Source organism: Notothenia coriiceps, unplaced genomic scaffold, assembly GCF_000735185.1.
Source record: "Notothenia coriiceps isolate Sejong01 unplaced genomic scaffold, NC01 NC01_scaffold00033697, whole genome shotgun sequence".
Classification (NCBI taxonomy): domain Eukaryota; kingdom Metazoa; phylum Chordata; class Actinopteri; order Perciformes; family Nototheniidae; genus Notothenia; species Notothenia coriiceps.
The window spans coordinates 1,226-14,578 of NW_011366398.1; the positions used below are offsets into that span (position 1 = coordinate 1,226).

At 41.7% G+C, this 13,353-nt stretch overlaps 1 protein-coding gene across 1 annotated transcript in view; it reads right to left on the reverse strand.

Annotated features, from left to right (window-relative positions):
* Positions 1-9,275: 9,275 nt before the first annotated feature.
* The window catches only part of LOC104961750 (pecanex-like protein 3), a 5,961-nt gene continuing 1,883 nt past the window's right edge, over positions 9,276-13,353 (reverse strand). The window contains exons 4-9 of the mRNA XM_010790087.1: positions 12,477-12,649; positions 12,225-12,317; positions 11,955-12,105; positions 11,397-11,541; positions 10,868-11,045; positions 9,276-9,474 (exon numbers count right to left, since the gene is read on the reverse strand). Coding sequence (XP_010788389.1) covers positions 9,460-9,474; positions 10,868-11,045; positions 11,397-11,541; positions 11,955-12,105; positions 12,225-12,317; positions 12,477-12,649 — 755 coding nt within the window. The 3' untranslated portion in view covers positions 9,276-9,459. The remainder of the gene's footprint in view (positions 9,475-10,867; positions 11,046-11,396; positions 11,542-11,954; positions 12,106-12,224; positions 12,318-12,476; positions 12,650-13,353) is intronic.

The following is a 13,353-nucleotide window of genomic DNA, read 5'->3' on the forward strand; positions in this document are numbered from 1 at the left end:
GTCTCGAGGCCTGGACCCCAACTTGTCCCGGAAGCGTCGTCGGGGGGGGGAGGAGTGAGACCTTAGGGAGGGGTCGTGCAGTCTAGGCGTAGTGAGAGTGTAGTAGAGTTTGTTTAGGAGTTTTAGTGGAAAAAGTGAGAACCGGAAGTTGAGGATTAGTTGATTGGGAACGGGAATTAAGGAGGATGGATGGTTAAAGATGAAAAACAAACAATAAACACAAAATGAACGAAGAGATTCACGAAACTCGTTGTGTCCTTTTCGCGAAATATTTACATTACCATAGATAATAATAATATATATTAGAAGGTGGGGTCGTAACCTGGTACAAACGAGGTCAAAAGGACGTGTTTTTTATCTTTACGTAGTTGTAAACTCTATATCTTCTGATTACACCGTAATAGATTTTCCCAAGATTAAGAATTTTAGCATACTTATAAATCGTCCCACAGAATGCCAGGTAATTTTTGGACCTTTCCAGGTCCTTTAAGTTTTACGGATTAAGGGTCCGGGACATTTTCAATACCTTTTTGTTATAAAAAGGGTTCAAAACCTTTTTCAGTACCTTTACCAATGATTTCAACAAAAGTTTATATTAAAATACAACTAGATTAGGCGGCTTTATCATTTGATATTTACTATGCTCCACAAAACGACCACTCTCTTACAAATGTTAGTACGAGAGAGCAGGATGTCACGAAATCGGACATCTTCGATCATTCGGATAAACTAAACAATCTATCCGTGTTGTACAAGGTCTGCGAATAAGAAGGACAAGGTACAATTTTATTTGGTAAAAGTCACCCATTGTGTTGCGATCTTTCTCAGGTAAAAAAACCAGTACCTTTTACATCCATTTTTCCCAGGACCTCTTAAGTAACTTAGTAACCATTGCTTTCACATACTTGGGAGACTTAATCTGACTACTTGCGAATTCTATTTGTATTATTACTTAAATTTTGTAAATGTGACAAAAAAGAAAACTATTAGGAACCAGTTTAGTGTTACTCATGTTTAAGGGGATTAAGTCATAATTCTTCTATTAAGTGTAGAAACACAACAAAGAAACAAACAAAGGTATTTTTTATGAACGTATTTCAGTTCTTTCACTGTAAATTTCCCAATTTTCACTTCTTTATTTAATTATAAACCAGCAAAACGCAATCAAAGTTACAATTTTGGGCTGCAGTAGGTTAGCTTCAGCAGACCTGAAGCGACGGGTGGGGGTGTGTCGTTGGATGAGGTCACAGAGGTAGGGGGGGCAAGGTTGTTGAGGGCTTTGAAAGTGAAAAGTAATATTTTATGATTCTAAGTTCCGATTTGTCACAGTTAAGTTTTAGAAAATTGTTTTGCATCCAAATGTTAATGTCAGTGAGGCAGCTGCTGAGCTGGGAGTGTGTGGTTGGAGAAATTGATTTTGTTGAGAGGTAGAGCTGTGTGTCATCAGCATAACAGTGGAACTGGAGTTGGTGTTGACGGAGGATTTGTCCAATTGGGAGGATGTAGATGATGAACAGAAGGGGACCAAGTACAGAACCCTGAGGGACGCCATGATTGACGGGGGCTGTGGGGGATTTGGAGTTGTTAATGGAGATGAATTGATGTCTGTCAGAGAGATAGGATTTAAACCAGGAGAGGGCAGTACCGGTTATGCCAATGGAAGACTGGAGGCGGTTGATGAGGATGGAATGGTTGATCATGTCAAATGCGGCTGTTAGGTAAGGAGAATGAGAACCAGAGTCAGCAGAGAAGAGAATGTCGTTGGTCACCTTGAGTAGGGCAGATTCTGTGCTGTGGCGAGTACGGAAACCAGATTGAAAAGGTTCATGAAGGTTATTGCAGTCCAGATGGGATTTTAGTTGGGAGGCAACAGTTCGCTCCAGAATTTTTGACAGGAATGGAGGTTAGAGATGGGCCGGTAGTTATTGAGGGAATCAGGGTTGAGACCAGGTTTTTTGAGTATGGGAGTGACAGCAGCGAGTTTCAGATCAGGGGGGGACGAGTCCAGTGGACAGAGAGGAGTTAATGACTGTGGTGATAAGATGAGTGAGTAGGGGGAGGCAGGCCTTGACAAGGGTGGAGGGCATGGGGTCCAGGATGGAAGTTGAGGTATTCATGCCGGTGACTTGGGCAACTATTCCAGTGAGGTAATTTGTCTGAAGGCTGTAAAAGGGTGCCTGGAAAGAGGAGGGTAGGCAGGTTCCGGAAAAGGATGGGTGGTGGACAAGACGGAGGAGTTGGCTATGTTGCTGTGTATTATTTCAATTTTGCTTTGGAGGAATGAGAGGAAGGACTCACACTTTGAGGTGGTGAAGGAGTTGGAGATATTATCCATGGGGTTGAGGAGCTTGTTAATAATTGAAAAAAGGGACTTTGGGTTATTGCTGCCAGATTGTATTACAGAGGAGTAGTGGAAGGAGCGTGCACTGTTGAGGGCATCTTTGTACTGCTGTTGGTGCAGTCTATAAATGTCTATATAATATATATATATTTATAATCAAAGTGCAGGGCTCTAGATGTAATAGAAAGCAGGATTTAATGCTGTGGGATCAAAATTTGTTTCCATTGATATGTCTTAGTGGGTAGACACTTTATCATAGACTTATTACAGAGGCTGAAAATTGAAATGTAAACTCCCTGCGTTGCCAAAATGTTTAAAAATCCCTAAAATCATGATTTCCCGTCACTTTCATTCACTCTCCTCCTCTGACGCTCCTCCGTACGCTTTGCATCCCGCAGAAATGCCGCGAGTGAAGTGTTTGTTTTGCATTGATCCCAAAACATTAAATCTGTCGGCGCAGAATGTAAGCAGAGGAATTTCCAAGAGAATACCAGCCGTCGTTGTGTTATGCAAACAGACAATTACACTGAACAAATAACACGGTGCGAGCCAGAGCCTGTGAACAAGCTGCCGGAGCATCGAGGAGGCGAGCAGGGGGAGAGACCCATCAATTACAGAAAAGCAAAAATAAACACAGTTGCTTTTTATCAAATCCTTACAGATGATCACACAGCATCACATGTATCTCAGGCTGCAGGCTTTCTCTCTAGTGACTCAATAAGAGACCCATTTGAGCCGTGCTGAGGAAACAATGTGGACATTTTAGAAGAAGGAGAACACACACACTCTCAGGGCCTAATGTGAGTATCAAAGAGACGGGAGAATAGTTCTGAGGCTGAATTACTGCTCTGAAGAGGAGGATCACGGAGAAGAGAGACGAAGGGCGAGAGTTTGACTGGGAGAGGCGGACGCAGGAAGACGAACAGGAAGCGAGAGACAAAGACGAGTGCAGTTTAAAAATTGTGCATACATTAAAATGGACTCCAAACTGCGGCTTGAGGCGCTCTCAGACGGGAAGCCAACTTGCAAAAGAGTCAATTTGTCCTTTTTTCGCTTTCTCTGCAGACTGCAGTGACCTTGTGATCCTGACAAATTCAAAACATCAGCATGTACAAAATACCCCGATTCATGCCTGGGAACAGATCGTTAAAGCATGCATGCAATTACGTTAAAAGGGCCGTTTTTCTTATCGTACGTTTCTAATATCGTCTCCATCATGAAAAATATACTTTGGGGTAAGAACGTAGCTTTTGCAAATCTGTCAAAAACCAAGGAGGTAAAACAGAGAGAGGAAAAGCCAGTTGTTTTATTAAAAACTAAGAAGATCAGACAAGGAAAATTCTGCATAGTTGGCCAAATCTCTCCAGGGAATACTCTGGGATTTATGCTCTGCTTTTGGGGGAAAATGCATTATTTGAAATGGAATTCATCCAAAAGTTAAACATACTTCAATATCTACACTTTTACCAGCTAGTTGCCTGCAGTAAAGGCTCCCTAACATCTCAAAACTCTTTAATAAACCTAAAGGAGAATTAGGCGCTTTCACACCGGAGTACTTTTCCCGTTTAGTTCTGATAGTTCCTGGGATTTTGCGTTCACACCAAAAAGAGAACTTAGTTCAGAGAACTTGCTAGAGAGCAGGTACTTTCCTGGGGAGAAACAAGTACCAATTTCTATTGGCTGGGCGAATTGCAAACCACGCCCCGTAAAACTCGGATAAGTTTTGTGAAGCCGCCATTGTATTTGCTGGCATTAGCATTATTAGCATTAGCCCCGCGCACCAACGGAGAGAGACTAACTTATGGCAACACAAAATAAAACATGGGAGCGGTGGAGATGAGGAGGTGTCGCCGTTCTGGCGATTTACTCGGAAGGCTTCAGTAGAAGCTGCTGGGAGTCCCAGCAGCTTCTACTGAAGCCTTCCCCAACTCCGGGGACTTCCTGCCGGGGACTTCGGGTGGCAGTATATGCCGTGAAGTGGTTTGCGGCCTGCCAGTAAACACAAAGCATAAGAAGAAGAAGTGAAGTCAGCGTAGGGCTGCTCGATTATGGCAAAAATCATAATCTCGATTATTTGGGTCAATAATTGATATCACGATTATTAAAAACGAGTATCCATTTACTTCGAAAACATCTATTTATTGAAAAGAAAAATGTGAACAGTATGTTTTTACCAGTTGATTACCCTGAACGTTAAGTATAATTCAACTGAAAAACCAATAAAAAAAAATAAAAAATAAAAAAATAATCGTTTTATTTCGATTACGTTGTTTTCATAATCGTTGCAAGCCAAAATCGTAATTGCGATTAAAATATGATTAATTGAACAGCCCTACGTCAGCGGCTTTGTTGGCGTATTCTTCCCTGAGGGAACTTACTCCGATGTGAACGCGATCGGCTCTTTAGCTCCATGGGGGTACTAAGTGCTGGGAACTAAGTGCTGGGAACTAAGTGTTGGGTACTAAGAACGGCAAAGTACTTGGTGTGAAAGCGGCTGTTGGTCCTGTGATGCATCTAGAAGTGGAAAGAAGTCCTTTCTGTGACGAGGAAACACCTGTAACTCCTTCTTTTTACTTGTTATACCACACTTCTATTAAACAAACACTAAATCTGTCAATATTTCTTTTATCCACTGCCTCTCCCTCTGGAGAAACTGACGTGCGATCTCAATCATACCTCGGACACTTGCTTTGAAAGCGTTGCTTGTTTTCCTTCAAAGACTCGTTGGCTCCGACTGTTTGACGAGTGATATTTATGTTACGTTCCTGAACAATCAATCACAGTCTCTTGTGTTTCTCTCTTACAGTCAGTTGAACTGTGTCTGTTGCTTAAAGGCAGACAATGTCTTTTAGGTCAAATGCACCTCTTTTTAAGTAGATTTCCAGTCACGCTTATAGTAAATATAGTCCAGTGCATGCTGTTTGAATCAAACAAAAATACATAAGCCATGATGACTATCAATTTGAAAAGTGACAGTGTTTATATCTCTCAGAAACACGTGCTGTTTCCCCAGGAATGATGTTATGTTATTAAAGCAGCTCTGAATAAGATCTCTGTCTGATAAGACTCCTCCTCCATGCTCTGTTTACCGGATTAATGATAAACAGCAAATCATCCATAACTTAGTTAGAGGTTAAAGGTCGTTGCTGCAGCAGGACCTGGGAATGTATTCTGTTAATGAATACACACTCCAAACCACACAGAGTATCTCAAATATATCTCAATATATAGATGCCGTTAATAACTGTGTAATTTATACCTGGCTGCTAAATCCTTAGTATCGTTACAAGGTGTGTTTTTTGCATTTTGAATTTTGTAAATTGTGTAACTTGCTGATGTTAAATACCATCAAACTATGTGCAATATGTGCTATATGTGCAATATATACACATGCCATTAATAACTGTGTAGTATATACCTGGCTGCTAAATCCTAAGAACTGTTACAGGATTTGTATTTCGAAAAGTTTTTTTTTTAAATTTTATTTATTATATTTTTTATTATATCATAACTTAATACTTTTTTTTAACATATGTAACATTAAGCTGTCTGTGACTCTTTCCTGCTGTAAAGATGCAAATGTCCCCTCTGTGGGACTAATAAAGGTATTCTGATATCTGTGTGTTTCCTTTATTACCAACGACAGGCTGATATTTAAACGTAATAGTATAAAAGATACGAGGGAAACAAAGCGTGGAAGATTTCTGAGGTTTTCTATGCATGCTATGAAGATAATGAGAGGTTTTCAACAGGGAGGATGATGAGACAATGAGGGGGGGAGAGGAGAAAGAAAGGTGGAAAGAAGGGAGGTCTAAAAGTGCAAAGACGAGGGTAGAAGAATTGGAAAATAATATGTCATCTGCTGGATTACATACTGGGAACAACTTCCTCAAATCTGTGTTGTTTGGACACTAAAATACATCAAGAAGGAAAGAAAAGGCATGTACTGGGAAGCAGAAACGTCACATTGCTCCAACGAGGAAAACAAAGCTTCGAAGATATTACATGACATTGAGCTGAGTAGATATCCGAGTTATTTTCATGCACGCTGGAAAGAAAATTATTATCTAAGAGAGGTTTTCAACAGGGAGGAGGATGAGACAGTGAGGGGGAGAGAGGAGCAAGAAAGGTGGAAAGAGGGAGGTCTAATAGTGTGCAAAGAAGAGAGTTTCCAATTCAATTATGAATAATATACTATGAGCAGAAGAGCTTGCATACGCTGGATTACATATTGGAAACATACTGGTGCTGTTTTGGACACTCAAATACACTAAGAAGGAAGGAGAGAGCAGAAAGGTCACATTGTTGGGACTTAAAAGATCAGAAGAAATGAAAATGTTTTTCTCAGAAATGTGAGCGGGGTGAAGGGTCCATGCATGAGTTTCATTTAAAGCCTGAACTGCCCGGAGACTCGTCCTGCAGCGTTTGACTGCACATGTGACAGAAATAGAATAAGAGGTCCTATTCCTTTGAGAGAGAACGAAATGTAGTTTGAAGTGTAAAGAGGTTATATAATGCTGAGGCCTGATATGAGGGTCTTCTCCTGGACTTGGTTTCCCCTCTTGATATGACATTGACAGTCACATGACCGTCCACTTTCTCGTACATATACACAAACCCATTTCTTTATTTATCTATTACGAGGTTTGTACGAAAAAAAAGATATTCTTATTCTTTCCCTAAAGGATGATTTAGCTTTGAATATTAGTGCATTAAAAGTACAGTAATAATAATGGACAAGAAGGCTTTCTATTGACATTTGAACCCAAGTGTAATATTATACGTCTAGATTGGACTTGATTTCATTATTTGTGAATGTGTACTGTTACGTTTAGAGAGCGCATCTTCTTCAGTTTGAGTCGAATAGAAGAAGACGATGAAAAAGAAGAACAAGAACACGAATAATGACATGCTGGTGACACGTGGAATAAAATTTGTCTTGCTCAGTGGTTCCCAACCTTTTTTCCCAAGAGCCCCCCAAAAGAATTATACATTTCTGTCTTTTTATGCCTTTATTAGCTACTAACTTGAATTTGTATTCAAATTAATTAATCAATTATTTTGTATATGTTATTGTAATGTAGAGACAAGGCTTTTAGTGACAATCATGTATTGCTTTACAATTATATGTAAAAAAAAATAAATAAATAAATAAAAGTCTAAATATGATATTTGGCCTCAAATCATCTGAGGCCTGGCGCCCCCCCCTGCGATCTTTGGCGCCCCCCGCGCCCCCCAGGTTGGGAACCACTGGTCTAGCTGATGGACCATACATCTGTAATTACACCGTTTTAGCAGGCAGTGTTGTGCACATGTGACAGAACAGCATGCTTTGTCTAGTGTGTTGATGCCACAACACATATATTAAGGGTCCCCTATTATACTGTTTTTCATCAATACATTATAGCTCTCAGATATATACAGAGCCTGTCTCTGATTGGCTGAAACACCAAACTGATCATTGAAGCATTACCCATAATCCCTCTGTTTCAGCCCTGTTTCAAAAAGTTGCTGATTCTCTGTCTGTTACTTTAGATGAAAATAAGGAGCCCCTCCCACGCCCCTCTGAGAGACCATGGTTACAAGAAACTCAATGGAGCTCGAGGAGGGGATCAGATGATAAGGGGGGGTTACCTTGGTTGCTGATTGCGTAATGCAGGGTTCATACACTTTTTCACCACGATTTTCAATGACTTCTCCAGGAGCCTTTACCTAATTTTCCATGACCAAAAACATTACTCTTTCTCTGCGGTACCACTGAAAATGGTTTATTTTTAACATGAAACAGGGAAAATAAGGGTCTGAAACATGTTGTGCCTATCCAACAAATCCAATAGGCTTACTAGCTTCTACAGACTAAAGCAACTAAAATCTCTCACCAGCAAAATACCTCGACAGTTAAATGCCATTTTACGTTTCATTTACTATACGACTGACAAACAGTATTTATTATCATTATAGTATTACTATTTCGGCGATTAAACAATAATAAATTATATTTGTGATGCAACTTTAGTTACATTTCCATGACTTTTCCAAAACTTTGGGGGAAAATATTATTTTCCATAACTTTTCCAGGGCCTGGAATTAGCATTTTGAATTTCGCATTTTTGATGCATGTTTAGTTTTTAATGACCGTGGGAACCCTGCTAAATGGTTACACAAGCCAAAAAACCTTATGACATCATAAAGTGGCCACAATCTGATCAGCTCATTTTCAGAACAGGTTTTTATAGAATATAATTGGGAGGGATGAGACTCCTACAGGTCACACATGCAGGCACAAGCAGGCAGGAGCAGACTGGAACGGACCTCTACAAGTAGCACGCTCCATATTTAGGTCTGGCGGGGGACTTGAAGCGACGATTACGGCTCACAGTCCAAGCCCCTACTGACTGAGCGACCGCGGATATCTACGATCAGGACAGAGTTTTGAGAGAATCTTGTTTCTGAGTCTTTCGGAATCTCTTTACTCAGCGGGCACATGTGGACTGTTAAAACGACATCAAGTGGGTTTACTCAAATGCCTTTCAGTGTGCTTTACTGTGCGTATGTGACAGTAAAGGGGCTTTGATGATGCTTGACTCGTTCACCTCATGTAGAACTCAAGGTGGCCGCGACATCCCTATTCTCGGTCAGCAGCTGATACTCCGGCTCCATCTACTTCTTGGCCTGCTGGAACTGATGCATGCGGTTGATGGCGGTTCATGCGCTGCCCGTATCTGACCCGTATGTGTTAGATATGTAACGCAATGTGATCAAACCATATCATTACCGCCCGTTCAATGCGATAATTGTGCAGCTATTCAACTCTTTTCCTCGACCACGTACAGTATACTATACGATCCTTGATAGTATTACTCTATACTTGATTATTATAGAAAAATATTGGTTTTCCACACATTTTCCAGGACTGGAATTTGCATTATTGATTTCCATGACTTTTGCAGTTTGTAATGACCGTCAAACAACAAGCCTGATTACCATTGACGATAAACTCAAAAGGTGAGAAAAGGATACGGGGAACATGGCGAAGGTTGTGCGTAGGCAGTGGAAGGCTGAGCCTCCAGGGTTATCTGCCAGGGCGATTGTAGTTCGAACACGAAGCGCAGCTTGTATCAGCAGATCCACATCTGACAAGTTACAAAGACTTTAAAAATGCAAACTCTACAAATGTACCTATGCACAGCACTGACACAGACAGCAGCGTCTTCTTTTGAAAGATGCCTAATATGAAAAATAATGCTTCTAGAGTCGAATACAAATAATCATATAACAGAATGAGCCATGAAATTTCTTAAGAAAAAAACAGCGTAATTTACCATTCTGACAAACCGTGTGTATAATCTTCCACTTAACTGGCTATTCTGTATGAAAATACTCAGGTCAATAGCTGAACGGACAGAGATGTTCAAGTTATAAATCAAAGGGTTTTTATTATTAATTACAGCAGGAGTGGGGAACCTTTTTCCTCTCAAGGGGCCATTTAACATTTTTACACATCCCTGCGAGGGCCGTACTAATTATTGAACTCAACCTCTGCTTAAAAAAGTATACAAAATCACAGCCCATTGTCATTTGGCCTTTCTTTCATGCGCTGTGCAAAGAAAAAAGCCAACCTCTTTAACCAGATATCTTTCCATGACCTCACGTATGCATGCCCACGTGCCACGGTTGTGGCATGACCACCAAACAGAAAGATTAGACACCACAAGATGTGTGCAAATGGTCTTTAGTTTTCCTATCCATGTTGGGACATGCATATAAGTGGGGCGTGGATCTAACTCCTCTCGGGAAGATTTGTTTTTAAATGTTGAAGTTAAAAGCATCAATCTGCTGCACTGGGAGCACATTAGGAACCTATGGATACATTTCTCTCAACACCCATATGAAACACAACTGTAAGCAGATTTCTTTTTCTTTATGGATAATTTCACAAATCACTCCCCTTTCCAAACTGTATTCTTTGTTATTTTAAATAACTTTTTTGTTTACTGTCGTATAAGTATTTTATACCTGTTTTTCATTTAGCCTCTTATTTTTTGTATAACTATAATGACTATATCAAGGTGTGCCTAACCCTATTTTTTTTGACGCTCTTTAAATTCGTTAGCATAGCTAGCTAACCAGATGCTAATAACAACAGATCGCCACTGGGCTTACAACTAAAGACACAGCCACGCAAACACTGCGGTGTGTACGGCTCCTTATGGGTAGTGCAATATTTGAAGTGCTGGAGCTGCGTTCCGATCTATGGTTCCGATGCTCTCCGTCAGCACTACACCACGTGTTGACACGTTACGCTCGTGTTGTGTTCAAGGAACCTGCCCTTGGCTAGGAGAAACAGGCACTCGCTTGTTTAATTATTTTACGGTCTAGATTTCTTAAACATTTTTTGAAGTGAGAAGTTGTCCCCCCCCAAAACGAAAACTCTTCGGTTCTCCACAAATTGCACAAGTCACCCAAATCAGCGTTAAAAAACCATGAGACGGCGATAAGCGACTAATTTGCACGCATGATCCTGACCTTGCTGAAGAGAATGGACATGAAGTAGTAGTCGATTAGGAAGGTCTCTGAGAAGTGTGGATAGTCGAATCGGAAGAACAGTGTGGTGAAGCACAGCGTGACGTACTGCTGCGACGGGGCGCAGAACGACGAGCGCATCAGCTTCATGCCGGCAACTGAGATGAAGAGAGCTCGACTGCTGGGGGGTTCGAGAGAGGGAGAGAGGGGAGATCAGAACACGTATGCTACATTAACTGGAAAATGGAACCACCATTACATAGACTGACATCTATACAATACAGACTGGTGTACAAGGTGAAGATGGGAAGGAAAAAGGAAACCAGTGAGAGAATGTATTTTAGTTGTATCTTGTGCTTCCGAGCACAACCTGCAGGAAGTGATACACCCGTGTGCCGGTACAGCGTCTCAACTCGTTTTGATGTTCTAGCACACAGACAGAGAACAGCACATACCCCCCGGGGGGGCAGAGATGGAAAGGTATGATGAATGGGTGTGAACAAGTTAGCAGACAGAATGCGGAAAGGCTTACTAGATGTCCAGCTCTTTGTGGTTCTGTCCCACAGCTCGAGCTTCTGTCGTCAGGGAGTTAAGCACCACAGCTGGGTAGATGACATATTTCTCCACACACTGAAGCCAGGCATACAGCTTCTCAAACCACATCAACTGGGCAGCATCTGGGACGGAGCAAAACATCAAATATTACACACCTAAAAACACATTACCTTCTTCACCTAATGCTGTGCGTCTATTGCATGTCTTACAATTATAATTCAGCTACTTAGTATTATTGATATTACTGATCTGTTCAGCAGTTTATCAGCGCTGTTCGGGATATTCAGCTGTTTTTATAGTTTCAAGATAATGACTCAGCAATCTATGAAGCTCCCCTACAGACAATTGAGGTTAGGTGGTTTTTTGAAATAGAAATCTTGCTGTTTTTCATTTGCTCCATGCAGCTTTTTTCCTGTGGGGACACTTTGAGTTACGACTGATCATATAGTAGGGTTTATTCTTATACTTTTAAGATAGTTCCCTCTGCTTCTTTCTGTGTGTGTGAGCGTGGATAAGAGAGCAATCAAACACTGACCTCGGACTTCAAACTGACTGTACTCTCTGGAGCGGAGCACAGGGTGAGCCAGGCAGAACCACGGCAGCTGCTTACGGAGCTGAGGCAGGAGATAGTGAGTAATGAAGCCTACCACTCCTGCCAGGATGTACAAGACAACGCTGAGAGCCGGCTGTGGATCAAAGTCAAAAGAGATGAATTAGCAGGAGCAGATGAAAGATGCGTTCACTTTTTTCACAAAAAGAAGAAATGTGTATTAAGTGAAGGATCATGAGTTCTGTTCAAACTCACTTGAAGAGCGATGAACACTGTGCTGGCACTGATGGCGAAGGTGATCACAGCCATGAGGAGACACATGACGAGGTCTGAGTGAAGAATCTCTTTCTACAAAGAGACAGTGAGAAGGCACAGGTCTGGAAAAACAGACGGGGAAACTATCCAACTGCAGTGTGTGTGTGTGTGTGTGTGTGTGTGTGTGTGTGTGTGTGTGTGTGTGTGTGTGTGTGTGTGTGTGTGTGTGGGCGAGTGAGCGCTGATCTTTACCACAGAGTTACGCAGCTTCTCAGGAAGAGGGTCCTTGATCTCCACAGGGGGCTCTTCTGGGGTTCGGTTCTCCAGCTCAGGGAATAATTTAGACCGGACCAGTGACCTGATGTGAGAGGAAAAAACATAGAAAAAGAAACTGTGAGAGAAGCTGAGGTGTAGGATCAAAGTCACTGTTGATTGGTGTCAGTGCCAGAAAAACGTTTTAGGAGCAATGCGCTCATGGTACAGATGTGGCGCATACATCTCAGTTCCTACCCTTTTCCCTCAACCTATCCTAAGGGAGTGCATCTACGTAGACATGTTGTGCCTCTCCACCTCTGTTCCTTACTTCTTACTTGCAACCCCTTTCCCTCAACCTACCCTAAGGGAGTCCATGCACGTAGACACGTTAGTTTTGCTGCTATAGGCAGACTGTCGGGAGACACCTTACTTCTTCCTTCTGTCTGTACCTGTGTACTCTCATGTTCCGAATAACCCAGCTTCCCCCAAAAATAATGTGGTGTCTATCTACGCAGGGATCTTGAGTCGTGGCTGATCCTGTTGCTGCGGTCATGTGTCCTGGATCCTGCATCCTGGATCCTGCATCCTGCATCCTGAGTCCTGGATCCTCTATCCTGAGTTCTCGATTTGAGTCCTGGACTTCGAGTCGTGGCTGAACCTGTTGCTGTGGTCCTGCCTGACTCTCATCACACTACTTCCCTTTTTCCCGTTCTCCATAAAAACTGTGGATGTTTTAGAGCTGCAGAAATACAACCTGAGGTTTCTCCCATGTTCCCCTTTAAACTGTGGATTTTTCTCCGGAGGTTTTTCCTTGTACGATGTGAGGGTCTAAGGACAGAGGGTGTCGTTTTCTCATACTGATATTCTGCACAAA